Source organism: Metopolophium dirhodum, chromosome 3 (genome assembly GCF_019925205.1).
Source record: "Metopolophium dirhodum isolate CAU chromosome 3, ASM1992520v1, whole genome shotgun sequence".
Lineage (NCBI taxonomy): Eukaryota > Metazoa > Arthropoda > Insecta > Hemiptera > Aphididae > Metopolophium > Metopolophium dirhodum.
Window position 1 is genome coordinate 35,311,448 of NC_083562.1, and position 18,641 is coordinate 35,330,088.

Consider the following 18,641-nt stretch of genomic DNA (forward strand, 5'->3'; position numbering starts at 1 on the left):
TTTTGAACTTTATAAGTTTTATTTAGTGTAGATTTTTCATAAGCAAAAAATGTTCAAACTTTTACCAGTTTAACTAGGTAAATAAACTATAGGGCATCTATAAAAAAAACCTCTCAAGATCTTGAAAGAGGGGACTATTTTAATAGATACCTTATACACTAAATATAACAAATAATGCATCTGGGAATTTACATAAGTTGTACCTATCATTGTTTCAAATGTTCAAAATCATTGCTTAATTACTATTACAGGGATTTTCAAGTGTATCGGTGTTGTACTGATATTAGTGATATTATTAGATAAGTAAACTTAGATTTATATAGTCAAGCATGATTACCTATAAACCTATTATAAAATATATTATATATTATAAGTATTATGTAACTTTGTTCTCTATAATATTACAGAAGAAGTTATATAAATATATATTTTAAAAAAACCAAGTAGAAAAATGTTTGTATCTCATGGAAAAAATTATACATATAATACCCCTAATACTTTCTGAAACTACTGCCATTACTACATATAATACTATAAACATATATTAGCTATATGATGTTAATCCGGTAAATTATTCTTTTTGATGGGTGTAAATGCAAATTATAAAAAGATACGTATTTCTCAATCACATCATAATATACAATGTTTTTAATCAGGTAGGTTAATTTGCGTGATACAAATTAAGCACAGGTGCCTCAAAATCTGCATAAGTAGGTAAGGTATATCTAATAGCTGGTGTATATCATGTACCTAGGTAGGTATATAATATTACCTATATAAGTTATTAGTTAATTACAAATATTTAAAATATTCAATCAAAATATTGAAAGAACTTTTAACTTGAATCCATCATTGAACATTAATACATATGAATTAATAATTTCTTACGAGTCTTTGCTTAAGTATATAATACAGTAGCGTATATACGAATTAATTGCGGGGGGGAGGGGTTATAAAAAAAAAAATTCATTAATATTATAAATTAATCACAGTATTAAAATGCTGTTACAATAATACATTTCTGGGAGGGGGGAGTGGAACCCCTAAACCCCCCTTTATATGCCACTTATATAATATTATGTATAGTAAAAAAATATTTTTTTCCATTTTACCAAAATTGTATATAATCTTCTCTATACCAGGACCTATACATTCTTATAGAGGTATAAATAGTATTGTCTATGTTATTTAATGAGCACGGTAATGTAAGTGTTATATGAATATATAATGAATTCATACAATCCCACCAAATAAGTCTTTCATAACACATTGTTTGTACCTACATTGTACAACATAATATTAACAGTATTGAATTCACTATAATATAAAGCACGGAGATATTTATTGAAAAATCTTGTTTATCAACTAAACAAAATAATATGTTATATGTACCGTCACAAAAATGTACAATAAGTAGGCAGGTGATGTGGCATTGTGGCATAATAGTTATTTTAACATAATATTAAGAATTTAGGTAGTATATTTTTATATCCACTAGAACGAATGAGTATAGGTTCCGAATGCATACAAATTAAAATCAAATAAAATAGGTAATTATTTTTGAAATATTGGCCTTGTAATATCTATTATTATTCTCTTCCGACTTCCATATTTTAATAATAATATAATAATATTTTATCATACATTTTCTAAAACGCATTAAAGTTTACTCACCAGTTTATAACGGGATGAGTGATAATCCGGTGATCGTTCGCTATCACAAAACTTTATACGATATCTACTCGAAACGCTGTACGTATTATTGTATTTTAAGACACACTAAAACGAACACGTTTCACACCGGGGACGGTTTGTTTCAGGATAGGGGATTGTGCTGAAGACCACGAGGATACTGAAAAAAGATTTGACGCGCACGGCAACTGCTAGCCGCGAGTTGATTTTTTTTAAATATAGCATTTGGCACTGGCGTGGCCCTTCGGCGGGCGACCGATCTTTTTTCGTGCGTGTACACACACATACATATTACTATATTATATTATACACATTATACGCACAACTGTATAAATTAAATTTCCACTAAATCCCTACGCTTACTGCTTATTATATATAAAATAATACACATTCGAGGCTCAGTAAATAATTTTTATCTAGCCCCCCGAAGTGTTTTTAAGTTGAATTCATTTTTATTTCCCTTGAGATTCTAGTTGTCCATCGATACTCGCTGTATACATGCATTATGCATATTAGGCGCAAGTACGTAATAGGTACGTACATTAAATCTGTATACATGCCGGTTTTCAGTGTTTAACCATATAGGTACAATATCCAGTGGCATAGCAAGGAGGGGCCAGGCACGTAGCTAAGGGGGGGCCAGGGTGTGCCAGGCCCACCCTATTATGTGTCCGGCCGTAGGCCGGCCCACCCAAAGTATTCAGAGGGGCCCATTATTATACGGGGGCTTTTAATTTAAATGAAATTTAAAATTTTTAATATTGTCTAAATATTACACAAATAAAACCAAATATATCGGGTTTTAATTAGAATCTAAAATAAGTTACGTAACTAAATTCAATCCATGTCCATTTCTGGAATAAAATATGTATATTGTATTACATTTAAATTCTGTTCCTACTAAGAATCGGTGATAATTTATTTTTTATAAATCATAATATCGTCAACGATTGATTAGGAAATAATTGCTATTTAAAGCCCAACACTGGTACCATATTATTATAGTATACTAGCATGTCATGTTATTCTTATCTTATCTAGACAGTGACTGTTGTATACTTTTATGTCTATTTTTAAAATACTTTTGAGTAAGAGTATTGTCATTATATTGATTCATATTTCATATAGAATTATATTATTATTATGGTCGTCAACTCGTCTGTCGAACACCCCTACAACTGTACAAGGTAATATATTTAGGTAGGGGGCCCATCTAACATTGGCCCACCTAGTGAATATTTTCTGACTACGTGCCTGGGAGGGGCAATGGGGTCATGTCGTCCTTTCGCCCATCAGGTGATAATTTTTCCGAATATGAAAATGTATAGAAAAAGAAATATTGACCGCTTTTATAAAAAAAATCTCCTAGAAGAACGAAACTTTTACATTGGACTTGGAAACAATAATAATAGGCGTAGCGGTATAAAATAATTATAAACATGCCCTATAAATAGTTGTACCTAAGTTGTTTGTAATAAATTAATATAAATACAAAGTAATTAAAACTGGTCATAATATAGCATGATAAAAATTATAAAATTTATCTCTAGTGCAAAATACAAATTTCGTTTTTATTATGTTTTTTTACTTTCACTCCCCTTTTTGAAATCCTGGCTACGCCACTGACAATTTCATTGTGTGTACCTATATAAGAATTAAGATGACGCCGTTTATTCTGATATTTACCAAAATTGTGACCATTAACCTTTTCAAACATTGAATTTTTTTTTGATTCATCAGCTTGTTTTTCAAACATTTCACACATCCCCTATATAATATATTTATGCATTGTATACCTACATTTTTCAATCCCTCATAATATTGGATGCTTTCCGTATAGGTATCACGTTAAAAATTTAAAATAATTTTATATCGGTACAAAAATGAGAATATAATATGGATTAACCGTTAACTAAAATGTTGTTCCACATTAAACATCATGTTCCTACAGTACAGAATACCTACATAAATACATAATATATCGCATATTCGCGTGTACACAAGACATCCGTAATAAATTCATACTGTCTAAATGACGAATATAAACAGCAAAAACTGTGTCTTTACTTCCGAAGAATATAGTTATAATATATGACTAAATATTAAAATACATAATACCTATACATTATAATATTATAATGTATTGTATGATATCAAAATGTATTGTATATATCAAAATATAAAGTTTGTATTGTTTTTGTGGGTCTTTGATTTCAAAAATGTTTATCGTTTCGACATAATATCATATAGGCAGGCATATTATATAAAATATTTGTCTGTATCGGTGGCGCAAAGAGGATTTATTCAAGGGGGGGGGGGTCCAAAAAATGTATTTAACTACTGTTTTTCTGTTCTTTTCCTGAGTATATAGTATATACATACATTTTATTTCTTAATAAACACAATTTGCTTGGTTTAAAGCAAAAAAAAAAAACACTTATATTATTTACATTTTAAATTCTGAGTGAAGCGATATGAATGCATTGATTTTACAATGAATAATTATGTGTTTTTTTTTTTTAATTTCTTCTTTATTTTGTTTTTGTGTCTGTCATCATAATGAATTGGTGCAGTAAGACTGCTTCGATTTTCTACAAAAGTATTTTGTTCGATGGGAAAGTGAATCTAATTTAAACATTCGGGAGGAAAATTTTTAAATTCTCAATAGTTTTCAAAAGCGCTGGGAAAAACAACATAAAAATTAAGGAAAAACGGGAATTTTTAGGCAATATCGGTTTTCGACAAAATCGATTTTGGTTTTTGGAGTACCTAACTCTAATACATACACATACATAATATATATACATGAAAGTTTGACTAATTGTTTGTATTCATATTTTACATACACGATTAAATTTTCAAAATATTTTGATTTGTTTTGAATAGCTTAGGAACATTTTCAGTTTCATCAATTTTATTAGTCTATTTTTCTATGAATATCAACAAAATGTTATTTGTTGGGTAAAAACGCTTGGAAATTTAATACGAAGCTCCTACTATATTGTTGCAATGACATTTGAAAAATATTAAAAATCCTTAATCACAGGTATTTTTTATACGCATTTAAAATTCTTGACAAAATACCGAAAAATCACACAAATAATTTATTTTAAGTTGAGAATTCATAAAAATTTTTCTTTTTAAATCTGAGATTTGAAAATAGAATACAAGATTATTCATAAGTTTGTCTTCCTTTATCAAAAAAAGAATGTCCACAAGCAAATCAAATTACATTTTTATGATCGTTTGAAGTTCATATTTTTACAATATTGGATATTCCCTTGATTTTTCATGTAGCGATTTTGCTATTTTGTTGTTATTCAAAAATGAATAACTGTAAATTTCATGAAAAATTTACTGAACGTTTATATTTTCATTTTCTATACACCATAAAATTTTGAAAATATTTTGTCTTTTTTTGAGCTGTTTACGGACATTGTCAATTTTCAATTTTTTTACTTTTTTTCTACAAATATTAATACAATTTTATTTGTTAGGTAAAAAAGCGTGAAAATTTAATGCAAGGCTCCTGATATATTGTTACAATAGCAGTTAAAAATTATTAAAAATACATAGGCATAATTTTTTTTTATAAGCATTTATAGTTCGAATTTTGACAACATGTATCAAGTTTAAAATTTAATACCTAATTATTTTGTAGTTAAAAATGTAAACGTTCAACTTTTAGTTTTATAGCTAAGGATTAAAAATTAATATGTTAAGTATAGTATGTCAATTATGTATTATTATTAAGTTAATTAAATTATGGTATAGTCATATTATCTCATATTAGTATCATATGTAATAATTAGGGCTGAGAATTTGTAGGAAAGAGCATTTTTTTTTGGTGATTGTGAAACGTAACTTCGTAAGTACATAATTTGAATTATGTAACTACGAATCCATTTATGAAACTTTTAATTTGCATTTTTTGACGTTTTTAATTTTTTAAGGTCATTTTTTCAAATTTTTAGGTCATATTTTCTTTTTTTAGTTCATTTTCCGGTATTTTTAACTAAATTCCATCAATTGACGTGTTTGAAAAACATTTTTTGTTTTTGTCTAATATGCAATAGTTAAGACGAATGATGAATAAGGTACCCTCAAATAAATATATTTAAGTTTGTTTTATTATCTTAACAAAATAAATACATTAAAAAAAATGTTAAAAAACGTTTCAAGTGAATAGCATTATACAAAATTCAAATTCAATTAATATATTTATTATTTTTTTTTTATTAAATTAACACATTTTTATGCACGTAAAATGTATAATATCCTACTATAGTATTATATCAATATCAATATAAAATTAAATTAAAAATCATTTTTAGTGAATTTTATACTATAATTTTTTGCATTTTATATTGTATTATTTGAATTTTAAGTGCATATTTTATTGCATTTTTTCGACATTTTTAATGCATTTTTTAAGGCTGTTCAGTGCATTAAATTCACAGCCCTGGTAATAATCAATCTAATCAATAAATTTCGGTGAACATTTCAGGGAAACTTTTAAAAATAAAAATAAAACTATGACAAAAGCCAAGGGGGGGGGGGGGTGTCCGGACCCCTGGGTTCGCCACTGGTCTGCATATTAACATACCCATGTCCCATCTACTATACATATTATGTTATAAAAAAAAAAATCAAATTGTACATTTAACTGTATATAATTATAATAAGTAATAACCGACGGTGGCTAAACCTTCAACCCGCAGATCTGCGACGGATGTAAATTAATTAATAGGTTGAGAAATCCATATATGTACAACATAACTCATAAGACAACAAAGCTAATTATTATTAACGTTATGTAGGTATCAGACATGTGTATCACAATGGCGAAATATTATAATATTATCAATTATGTTAGGTACCTACATATACTAATAATACTAGGTATGTCCAATCGTTGGTAGGTATATAACACTGCGAACAAATACAATGTTCACATCATACGTAGATATTATTGGTACCTATCTCGTATGCGCCTTGATAATAGTTATACTCAAAATTATATATTTCGTAAGACAATAGTTAGAGCAACACGAGTACACGACATTATATTTACAGGAGATAAATACCTATATAAACAAAATAAAATAGACATTACAAAAATTTAGGTAAACAGAGATGATAATATTATTATTATTATGGTCTAGCAAGGACATACGCAGCACCACAAGAAGCTAACTATTATAGCTCGTAGATACCTAATTGGCTATTTGGACGTTAAAATTAATTATCAATAATAATCGTATATTATATTATAGAAATCACTAAAGGCATACATTTATGGAAACGCCTTTGATGTGGAAAATCCTAATTTATTCCGTTTGTTCACCCGCAAAAGTTCATCGGTTTGGGACGACGGACAACACGATCAATGATCATAGTCATAAAGTACCTATTATGATAATTATAATTGGTAATATTCACAATCGAATCAAAAAGCTAAAAATACTAACGAGTTTGTGGTCGCGTTCGTTGTCTTACACTTTTACGGAAATATAAAATACTTCATTAGGTATACCTTATAATAATAATCACATTTTCGCCGACTCAAGAAATACGCAGGTATCGAAACTCGATTATATTAATTTACCTACTGGCTACTACATAATAGGCTATAGCGATTGCATTTCCGCAAAGTCCAATTCCGTGATCCTCTTTGTCAGTTGTCACATGCCACATTATTTGATGATTTCACACCTGCTGGCCACGATATTATAATATATTAATCACCATTTACCAGATTACCATATCGTTTTCATTATTCACCTGAAAATTAATTAAGAACAAAAATGTTTTTCAAAACTTTGGTAGTGTCGACGTTTTGTTGTAGATACCCTCCAGCCGGGTTCCGTGACGATGATGATTCGGCTATTTGGAAATTTGCATAGTGAAGAATTTAGGGTATTAAAGCTCAGTTAGGGCTAACAAATAAATATCCACATCTACCTCCCCACTCTGACAAAATACAAATACCTACCAACTTTTCGTCATTATATTTATTTATTTATTGTATATAATATTATGTAAATTGTATTGTATATTATAGCCATTATGGTGAAGCCAGGTACCTATATGTTATTGTATAGAGTGCATCTTTATATTTAAGAAAAATAGAAACAAATTGTGAGTTGGTATCTAGTAGAGGTAACGATTTTAGACGTGTTTTTAAAATACACGTGTACACGAAGTTCGTGTGTTTAATGTATACGTGCAATAGGGACCACTAGTATCTATTATACAGTGAAATCTCAATAACTCGAATTGGTCGGAGACAACAAAAAATTCTAGTTATCAACAATTTGACTTAAAAGTTCGAGGTTCCATTACATTTAAAACGAGAACGAAGGATCAATTAAGAAACGCATTAGCGGACTACGAAGAGGTTCGTTGAAAAGCCACATGCCCGATGCCCACATAAGTATATAGACTTATAGGTAGTTGGCTGAGTATTTCAGAATGAATAGAGGTAATTGTGAGCGAGAGAAACGAGGGACTTTAACACTAATTAGGGATAAAAGTTTTGGAGAGTTAATATATCCAGTGCAGGGGCGGATCTAGAAATATGAAATGGTGGGGGGGGGGGGGCTATAAATTGTATTTCCGCCTTTGCTTCTGTCAAGAAAATCTATTTATGACATCGTCGATATCGATGGATATTTCTTTATGTATATGCAGTACTGCTAACCCATTTAGCCTGGCTTCTGTCATAGAAGATCTCATGTAATTTTTCAGTCGTCTTACGGAAGAAAATGATCTTTCAGCTGTTGCTGTTGTTATTGTAATTGTTGCAAAAATTTGTAGTAATATTTTAATGTTCGGGTAAAATACCTTACAATGTACCAATGTTTCAACAGCAGTTTGAGGCTTTGGATTTTCCGTGTTGGCCCATTGAAAACATGCCTATTTTCAAGGCTGGGCCAGTTAATGATTTTTTTAACTCAGTAAAGTTAATATGCACCAATAACAAAAAGTTAAAAGTTAAAAGTTAATTTAACTATAGGTTAACTCACTTAGTTAAAAGTTAATACACACTTTTTGTTAACTTTTTATTAAGTCAAAAAAAAGTTGATTTGTTTATACAACGCTAGCGTACTTAATTTTTTCCAACCCAAAACTAAATTATAGGATATAGTGTTTATACTTCATACAGTATTTCCATATAATTTAGATTCGAATGATATACATTTTTAACTTTAAACAATTTACGATACATATTTTTTGACATGAAACGAAATAGACTGAAATAGTGAAATATAATAAATAAATAAAATTAAAAACAAAATAAATTAACTTAACTTCTTAAAATGAAAAATGTACTCGGTAATTTAACGTTAATTAAGAAAGAAATTTAGTAAGTTAACAGTCAAGTTAATGAAAAGCCAAAAGTAACTAGTTAAGTTAAAAAGTAAATTTAATTTAAATTTTTTAACTTAACTTTAACTTTTTAACTCATTAATGCCCAGCCTTGCCTATTTTATGTTTGTTGACATTTCATGTCAGTATCTATGATATCCGCCGACATCGAACAGTTGTTGTTGCTCGAAAAGTATATAATGCATATTATATATAAGTATATACACGTCCAAAGGGAGAGGGGATAAATCCCCCCCCCCCTTGGATTCGCACCTGATCCAGTGCAAGAAGTCTAGTGAAAAATATTAATTTCGCATTATGCTTTTGGTCGATAAAGAAAGATATTCCTAACTCACAAGCAGCTACTGCCTCCCGCCCGTAGGATAAAATCCAACCCATGGTAAGTAGTTTAAACAAGTGGTGGAAAAAAGCCAATAAAAGGATGTCGATAAATTAATTTTGGTTTATCAGTTTTGTTTTTGTATACCTACTGCAGCTAGGTACTGAATGAAATTTGATTTTTAAATTTTTTTCATGCGCACATCTTGATTTTAATTTTGAGAATCTCATTATTCTTATATTGCCAGAGATGTACTTAAATAAGGGCAATTTTTTAAATATACCAAATTAATAAATTTCAAATAAATATTTTCTGTTTATTGGAAAATTATAATCCACATAAAATATTTTAGGGCTAAAAAGTAAAAAGCAATTACCTATCTGATAATGTTCATAATATTTAAAACACCGCCAATCTTATATTCGACATGACGTCTTAACAACTTTCATGATATTATATAATTAAAATATCAAAAACACTGTAAATAATTTATGTTATACTTTTTTTAATAGGTAAATATTAATAAAAATACTAAACGTTTATGGAATAATCATTTTATTAAGATATACGTACAGTAAAATAGCATTACAAATAGGTACGAATATAATATTAATATAATATGTAGTTAATACAGTAGTTATTATTATATATCGATAAAGCTGAGTATTAGGTACAATTTACAAAAAAAAAAAACAAAATATATATAATTAATAATAATATGTAATATTTAAAATGTTTAATTTTAAATGTATGTTAATATAATAATTAATAATAAACATGGGATACTATAATATCAGAGAAACATTTCCTACGTATGGCATTGTGAACTATTTAAAAAAAAAACTATATTTCCTAAAACCTTTATTTTATATTATTTAACATCTATTATTTCTGTACTTATTAAAAACCAAATTGATTAAATTATTTTACGATTTAAAATAATGTATTGTATCAAAGTCTAGGTTAATTAAGGTTTATTGTAATTATATCTGTAGTTCATATTATTTTAATATAGTCATCTAATTTAAAACGTTTAATTAGTTAATATTATAATAATAATAAATATGATAATTTTATTTGGGAACAGATATTTTTCTAGTACAATAACAATTTTTATTAATATACTTTTTAACTCATTGAATAAATTTTAAGATCTCTAAGATACAACTACACAATAGGTGAATCACCTTATCATTATTAAAATGTTAATTTAAAATATGTTATTAGTTAACTATGAGTTAACATTTTTTTTTAAAAATCTATTGAATGTTTTTTAGATAAACTTATATAAAATCTGCTCCCTAGTAATAATAATATACTAAAATCACACAAATAATTTAAGTTGGTATAAAATGTATTCATTACTATTATAATAATACATAAGTTTTTAATTTTCATCTATTACTTAAAATTCTATAAATTTAAAGATTTTTAAATTGTAGATATTTCATAATTTCAAAATTCCAAACACAAAGCAAATTTTGGCACTAGGTTTTATTTAATATTTAAATTTTATAGTACTTCAAATTTATAAAATGTAAAGAAAAGTATAATTTTGTTGTAAGGATAAAATTATTTGGAAAAAATATTTGTGTGAAAAGAGGAATTAATTATTAATTTGTAAAGTAATATTGAATGGAGAAAAGTAAAAAAAAACTTGAGCAATATTTGGTAAAAATAAAAAGTAATCAAACAATTGATACGAATGTGATTTCTTATGTATGTTTCTGAACTACTTATTAGAATATTAGGTCGCCACAAATTTTACTATATCTATCTTACACAATATAATATTATGATTACATGTTTTTTTTTATGAACAAAACACTCAACGTAAACATCAAACTTAAATTATAAAAATAAAACAATGACACAAAGCTGAAGTAAAATTAATAAAATATCAGGTTCCTTAATATAAAATATTATAAATTGGTAATTATAAGTTTATAAAGAAATACGTTTACAAAACTATAATATTGTATGCACCATTAAAATAAATTATTAACAAAATTAAAACAACTATTGTTTATATGTTAACTAAAGTAACATTAGATTCTCAGTAATAAATGTCTAAAAATTAAACAGTTCAAAGAATACAGAGAAGTACATTTTTAAATCATCTCTTGCTTAGTGGTTTGAATTTTGATAAAGTGGAAGAGCATAAAGGAAGTTTAGATTTACATAATTTCGATTTAGGTGCTAATAAATTTTTCTTAAAGATAGAAAAAATATATCATAAAGGGAAGAGAGAATTTACTTTTCTGAACTATAGAAATAATAATAATAGTATATTATACTTGAATGTACTTAAAAAGCATACATCTTAACTACATAAAATTTAGTAAATTGATTACCGTAGTGTAACCAGTTTCTAATATTTGTCTGAAACATCATAAATGGCGCATCAATACTTTTGTACTCGCGTAAAAGGAACTCAAAAAAATATTATTAGCGGAATATTTTTAATGGAATTATAAAATTCCTGTTATTTTTATTATTGTTATTTTTTTTTTGGTAAACTAATGACATAAAACTAAAAATGTCTACTAAAATATATAAAATAAACCTAATATTCACAGATCATTACATATAATTAAATTTTAAAATAGGACATTATTTTAAATATCTAAACCACTAAAGCGAAAAAAAGACACAACACTTAGGATTCTTATTGTATAAAACACTCATAATTGGGAAATTGTTATTAGAGTCTAATATTGTTTTACTCACATTATGTGCATAAGTAAATCTGTTAAAAACGCAATATAGTTTAAAGTGCAGATCAAATATTTTGGGAAAAGGATTTTTGTTTTTCGAGATAATTTGAAATATTAATATTTTGGTTGTAGGCTGACTAGAGGTTACACTGCCACAGTATCGTAGGTTGTGAGCCCTCCGCTTTGGAGGCGTTGTTGTCCTGCTGGGGCTTCGTTTCTACAAACAAATCAAAACAACATGTAAATATTTAATGAGCAAATAAAAAATTAACTGTTTTTGAAGTACCTATTTTGTAAGCTATTAAGATTGTTAGTCATAAAAAGGATATTTTTTAAAAATAATATTGTTTTAATAATAAGTAGAAGTAGATGGTTTTTATCTAAATCACAAATGTTGAAATGACAGTTTGTATGTACTGTGTCATACAAAATAAAATACCATATTGTCGTCTATGCATACTACTTAAAAACTCACATCACACAGTTCTACTTTTACTTATATAACACAATGCACGACAATATGGTACCTATTATAAATATTATTTATTTATTAGAGCGGTATAATTTAATAGCAAAAAAAAAAATACTTACGGTTTCCTAAGTTATGACCAATGCATTAAACACACACAAAATTAAATAACAAGTTAACATATGATTGTTAAACCTATAAGGCTAAAATCTAACTAATCTTCACGCTTATACTTTATAGTATAAATAATTTTAATAGTCCTAAAATGCATTTTAAATTCAATTTTGGTGATTTATTTGATTTTAATAGATTTACGGGGTAATTTTGGTTAGCCTAAAAAATTATAAAATATGCAGCTTATGTTAATTTATTTATTTGTACATCAGTATATACTAAAATATTCTGAACATGTTGTATAGCCCTATTTCACTGACCTTTCTATGAGTTTTCGAAGTTCTTCTGTGGTCATACCATCCTTGGTATTGCCCTTCAAATGCGCTGAAAATCAAAATTAATGGGCTACTTTCATTGGTATTCAGATGTTGAGTTTAAAAAATGGCTGTCGAAGCAACGTGAAATGTGTTGAAGCACCGTAAGCAGAATATGCTTTTGATAATGCATACAAGTCCATGTTAGTCCATCACTATTTAGTTGTTTATATGTTACAACAATATGTACATATTTTTTTTTTAGTTTGAAAGCATAAGTAGCAAAATTATTAGGTTTTAATGCAGATGAAAAATTAATTTATAAAAGCATAAACTAATTTTCATTAAATGTTGATCTCAACGGAAGTTGAGGAATGATCTTAAAATACCCAAAGGTACCTATGTGTTTTTTATTTATTTATTAATATTAAATCAAATTGAAAACTGTGTATTGAATATAATAATAAATCTTACCTTTTAGGCCTTTGCATGCAAAACCATCTACATTTTTAAATAGTAATAGAACACATGCATATTATGATAAGGATTGATTATTGGTGCATAAATATTTCATTGAGTTTTAGTTGTATTAGAAAGGTAATGGTAATATTGAGTAACACGTAGTTTAAACAATAATCATAAATATACAGTATATACCAAAGGAACAATTCAATTGTTAAGATATAAAACCTATAAAACCTATTAAATATATGTTAGTGCTCTCCATAGGTAAGTATAATAGATTAGGAACCAAATTATGTATTAGGTATCTTAGCCCTCAGGTCTATAGACCATAGTAAATTAATTTCAGTTTTAGGATTTCTGAGTTTAAATAAAGTTTGAAAAATAAGGTTAAACAAAATATATTATAGTATTAGGCGATTTTGAAATCATTAATAAATTATCTACATAATTTTGTTTTAGAATAATGTAAATGAATCACCATCAAGCCTATTGTAATAGTCAATTTGTTTACCTTTCATACCAAAATACCTCTTGCAGTGGGATGTGGCCGCAAACGTTTGCCTAGTTTTAATATTGTGTAAAAAGAAAAACAAATGCAATTAAGATACCAACTACTAATGCAAATGAAAGTTTGTGGTAATCCTAAGTCAGCTATTAACTTAATAAAGATAATATATTTTACATAAATTCATATTAACTATTAAAACATTGTTGCAACTGTTCTAAAAAGCGTTATCAATAATACAATTACTAAGTGCTGAAATAGCTTTCAAGCTTACCACCATAACTCTGAGTAGTTGGTTGTTGATGTTGATCACATTCTGCTTCAGAAATCTGGTTGCTGTCTTTGGAATCATTAGCTTCATTACTTGTGTTGCTCACATTTGGATCATGGTTACGAGGTGGAGGGGGAGGTGGTTCTGGGCTTCCTGTAATTATTTAATGTTTAAAATTGAAAAGTATTAAAAACACCAGATTAATATTTGTTTTAAGTTATCAATTTAATGTGCATGAAACATTTTTGTATAATAGTTAACACTATAAACATACATAACATGTTATGTTGGTACTAATATTTAGTTTATATATTTATAATGTATATACAAATTGAAGAACAATGTAACATTAATTCAGTGTTTAGGAGTAAAATAATTAGTACCAATACTACGTCCAGCCATTGATGCACGACTTTCATACTGTTCATAAGGAGCTCCATATTGCCCATACTGACTACCATATTCATCTCCCATATTGGCAGGATCATCATACTCGGGTGAAAACATGGAATTAGCACCGCCTACACGAGAATAACGTCCATTTCGAGGCTAAAATAAAATATTTATATATTAATAATATATAAATATTTATAAAAAAATTACAATTTTCATTGTTGCTTTAATATTTTTAAACTGTATGTAAAAATATTATAGTTAAAACATAAATTAAGTATTTTTTTTTGTTTTATAGATTAAACATTGTATAAGTTTACCATGGTTTGGGTTCCTGGGCATTGATGCATGAGACCATTACTAGCTACAGTTCCACCGGGTCCAATTGTACCACAATGTCCATTAGGATGAGGGAAAGTTTGGAACGGCATTTTTGAAGGATCCATTTCTTCACGAAAACCAAGTAAGTGGAATGTAGCATATGGACAGATGTCTTCACCATCTATTCCTGAAATTATTTAAAGTTTTAACCATATAAATATACATTTTTCATTCAAATATAATTTTGAAAAAAAAACCCAAAGCAACTCGCGACAGCGAAAGAAGGCACATAATAGTGTATACACAATACACATATTATGATAATATTAATATTTAAATATCATAATAACAATATTGTCAATTATCATATTCAGAGATGTAATTTACCTATTCATAAATAGTTAGCATTTTATTAATAGTAATATATTATTCAATAAGTTGTAACTATTGAATACTACTCAATAGAAATATTGCCATATAAAATTATAAAATTGTTAATTCAAAACTAATATTTCAACTGCAACATATTATACTGCTTACACCGATAGTGTTAATTTATTATGAATGTAATATCAATTAATACCAGCTTCATTTTTAAACATAGCTTTCAATAATATATTTGTAGCTTAAAGCTTCCACACTGTTCTAAATTGGTTTGTAAATGGTTAATGAAACTCTCACACTGCTGATATTAAATAATAAAGCTGCCGTGCAATAGTTGATCGTTCTTTTGTCATCTTTTTTACCTCTACACCTTGTGTACATTGTCTCGTCGGACCCTGGACATGGGGGCAAATGCCCCCTACACCTAGGATTACTACCATTTAGTTCTTCATACATATGGCGTGCTCTAGGGTTCCATGTACCGTGACCGTGGTAAGGGCCGGGAAAACCTGATTGATAAACGTGACGAGAACAAAAATAATATAGTTAAATGCAAAATAAAAACAAAATCGAGCGGACTCAAATTATAAAAAAAAGCAAAATAATATAAAACAAACATGGACAGTAAAATATTATATTAGTTAACTACAACAATGTACCTCTTTTAATCCTGTCACATGTATTGTAATTGGAACCAGGAACAGGTGGAAGTTTGCGGTTGGGAGGTGCTATGTAACCAAGTTCATCATTGAAATCTGCGTGTCTTTTGTCAAGTGTATTGCCTCCCATAATCATTGATTGATTATAAACAGTCATATCGTCTAATAATAACATTACATATTTTAATATATTCATATACAAAAATGAACAATGTGATATTTTAAAACTATCCAAGCTTATAGGCATTTTTTGTAAGTAAAATATTGTATACATTGACTGAATATTACACACAAATATCCATATTTTCTCTATAAATTCATTGATATTATACATACAAACAATAATAAACATGCCTACCAGGAGTATATAACTCATAACAAGAACCCAAAAATACATTATATTTTTTAAACATAGTTTAAAAATTAAATTATGTGTTTTAGTATATATTTTTTTAATGATTTATCAATAATTATTTTTTTTAAATTGGGTCTAATCTATCTCTGAGTTATCGTGTTGATCAGTTAGATTCATATTTTTTTTGTCTGTTACTCGTATAACACTTTTTTATGTAAGTATGTGTATTAGACTCTTCATGTTAGCCACTCCTGGTATATAACCTACCATATTTGTTATATCTATATTACAATGTCATATTATATTAATGATATTATGTAAACAGAAAATGCTTTTGATTTAGAGTTTATGTAGTTGAAGTTAATATGATGTACCTCTCAATCTAGTTTGTCCATTTTCATGAACTCTACGAGACCAAGCAAAACAAACCACAATTATACCAACAATAATGACTATAATTGTTGCGGCAGTTGGCACCACTACATTTAAATCAATCCATTTTGGTATCCACGGTAAATAAGTATAAATGGATGTAACATCTTGTGCAGGGGGAGCAATAGTACCTTAAAAAAAAAAAAAAAAAATACAACTAACCTTTGATATCTACTCCTCTTTTCTTTAAGTAACACAAGAAGATTATGGCCACAATAATAACTAATAAAGCTGATGTGACTGGTATAACAAGATTCAAATTTGCCAATATGATACGTATTGCAGTATCAGTAGCTGAACCAAAACCGTTGTGATGAACCTCACGAGCTGGGGCAATAGTACCTGGAACAAGGAAATAGGAATGCATTTATAAATAATATTTTCAAATCTCAGAAATTGTTCCAAGTACTAATAACACACCACCTAGTGAGCAAACGGTTTTGGAAGAAAGGACGGATTAAAAAAAAATTACTCACCTCCACTTAATGTAAGTGATGCAAATTCATACTCAGCCACAGAAAATCCAGCATTATTATGAGCAGTTACTCTTAAATGATACCATGAGGCAGGATCTAAATCAAGTACTACAAAATTTCCTCCTGGTCTTACATTATTTGAAACTTGAGTCCATTCTGATTGCAATCTTAATAATAACATAAGTATTCATAGTTTGAATTTAGTTTTTAATTATTGAAAAAAAACTTTTATCAAATGTTACTTTTTTTTATGTTCCACTACAAAGTATAGCATAGGACAACCACCATCTAACCAAGCATTTAAATGTAGTGTTACACTTGTTGCTGATACTTCAATAAATTTACTTGCTTCTGGAATTTTAGGTTTTGAACCAGTTGTTTTTGTATTCAATAAATCTGATTCATCACCCGTGCCAATTCTAAAATATACAATTTCAGTAATTTAATTAATTCAGTCTAAAAATTGTACTTTTGTAGTTTTAAATTTATTCTTACAAGTTGTATGCAGTCACAGCTATTTGATACCGTGAACCACACCACAAATTTTCTAATGTAAATTTAGGAGCCTTTGCAGCTACTTGAGCTGTTTGCCAATCACCAAATTCAGGTTTATATTTTATTGTATATCCATGAATAGGTTCTTTATCAGCAGCATGAGGTTTTAGATTTAATGTTATTGTATTGGATGTTGTTTCTCCAACAGATACTTCTGGTTTGTGAGGTGGTGCTGTAAAATATATTTAACATGAATTATCATACTCACATTGCGTACCTTTTTTATAAAATACCTAAGACAACAATGTGATGTGTAATTTTATCTTTTCCAAATGAATTTTCTACAAAGCAGGAATATTCTCCAGCATCAGTTCTAGTGACCGATCTAATTAATAGGGAACCTTCTGGTAACTGACGAATACGATCATTGCTCTCAAGGGGTGCACCCTTAACTTTCCATGAAATTTCTGGGGCTGGTACGCCAACAGTTAAACATGGAAGTTTTACATCTTCGCGGTATGTTGCGACAAATGAATCATCAAAAGATGCAATCATAGCAGGAACTTAAAATAAATACAAGTATTATTTATCTACTGTATTAACTATAATTAATTGTTAAATACCTCGAGTACTAGGTGCAATAACAATTGATTTGGTAGGTTGTCCTTCACCAATATTTGTCGATGCTGTAACCCAAAATTCATAAGGATCTTGCTTAATAAGACCAGATGCTTCAAAACTCATTTGATTTGGAGCAACTTTATGTGCCAATGGTTCTTTCTACAATAAAAAAAAATTATTTAATTATTTAATTGTACAACCATATTTTTATTGGTTTTATTATTTCAATTTACTTCAAAAGTTTTTA

At 27.9% G+C, this 18,641-nt stretch overlaps 1 protein-coding gene across 50 annotated transcripts in view; it reads right to left on the minus strand.

The window, feature by feature from the left end:
• Nucleotides 1–11,070: 11,070 nt before the first annotated feature.
• LOC132940534 (cell adhesion molecule Dscam2) overlaps nt 11,071–18,641 on the minus strand; it is a 69,745-nt gene continuing 62,174 nt past the window's right edge. For 29 of the 50 annotated variants that reach the window (XM_061008204.1, XM_061008217.1, XM_061008230.1 and 26 more), the window contains exons 23-35: nt 18,397–18,553; nt 18,067–18,336; nt 17,774–18,005; nt 17,521–17,697; nt 17,279–17,445; nt 16,745–16,933; nt 16,016–16,177; nt 15,719–15,865; nt 14,972–15,159; nt 14,642–14,807; nt 14,262–14,411; nt 13,024–13,087; nt 11,071–12,337 (exon numbers count right to left, since the gene is read on the minus strand). In XM_061008204.1, coding sequence (XP_060864187.1) covers nt 12,265–12,337; nt 13,024–13,087; nt 14,262–14,411; nt 14,642–14,807; nt 14,972–15,159; nt 15,719–15,865; nt 16,016–16,177; nt 16,745–16,933; nt 17,279–17,445; nt 17,521–17,697; nt 17,774–18,005; nt 18,067–18,336; nt 18,397–18,553 — 2,142 coding nt within the window. In that variant the 3' untranslated portion in view covers nt 11,071–12,264. Of the gene's footprint in view, nt 12,338–13,023; nt 13,088–14,261; nt 14,412–14,641; nt 14,808–14,971; nt 15,160–15,718; nt 15,866–16,001; nt 16,178–16,744; nt 16,934–16,964; nt 17,145–17,278; nt 17,446–17,520; nt 17,698–17,773; nt 18,006–18,066; nt 18,337–18,396; nt 18,554–18,641 lie in introns of those variants that run through there. The other 21 variants (XM_061008252.1, XM_061008232.1, XM_061008247.1 and 18 more) reach the window with 2 other exon arrangements.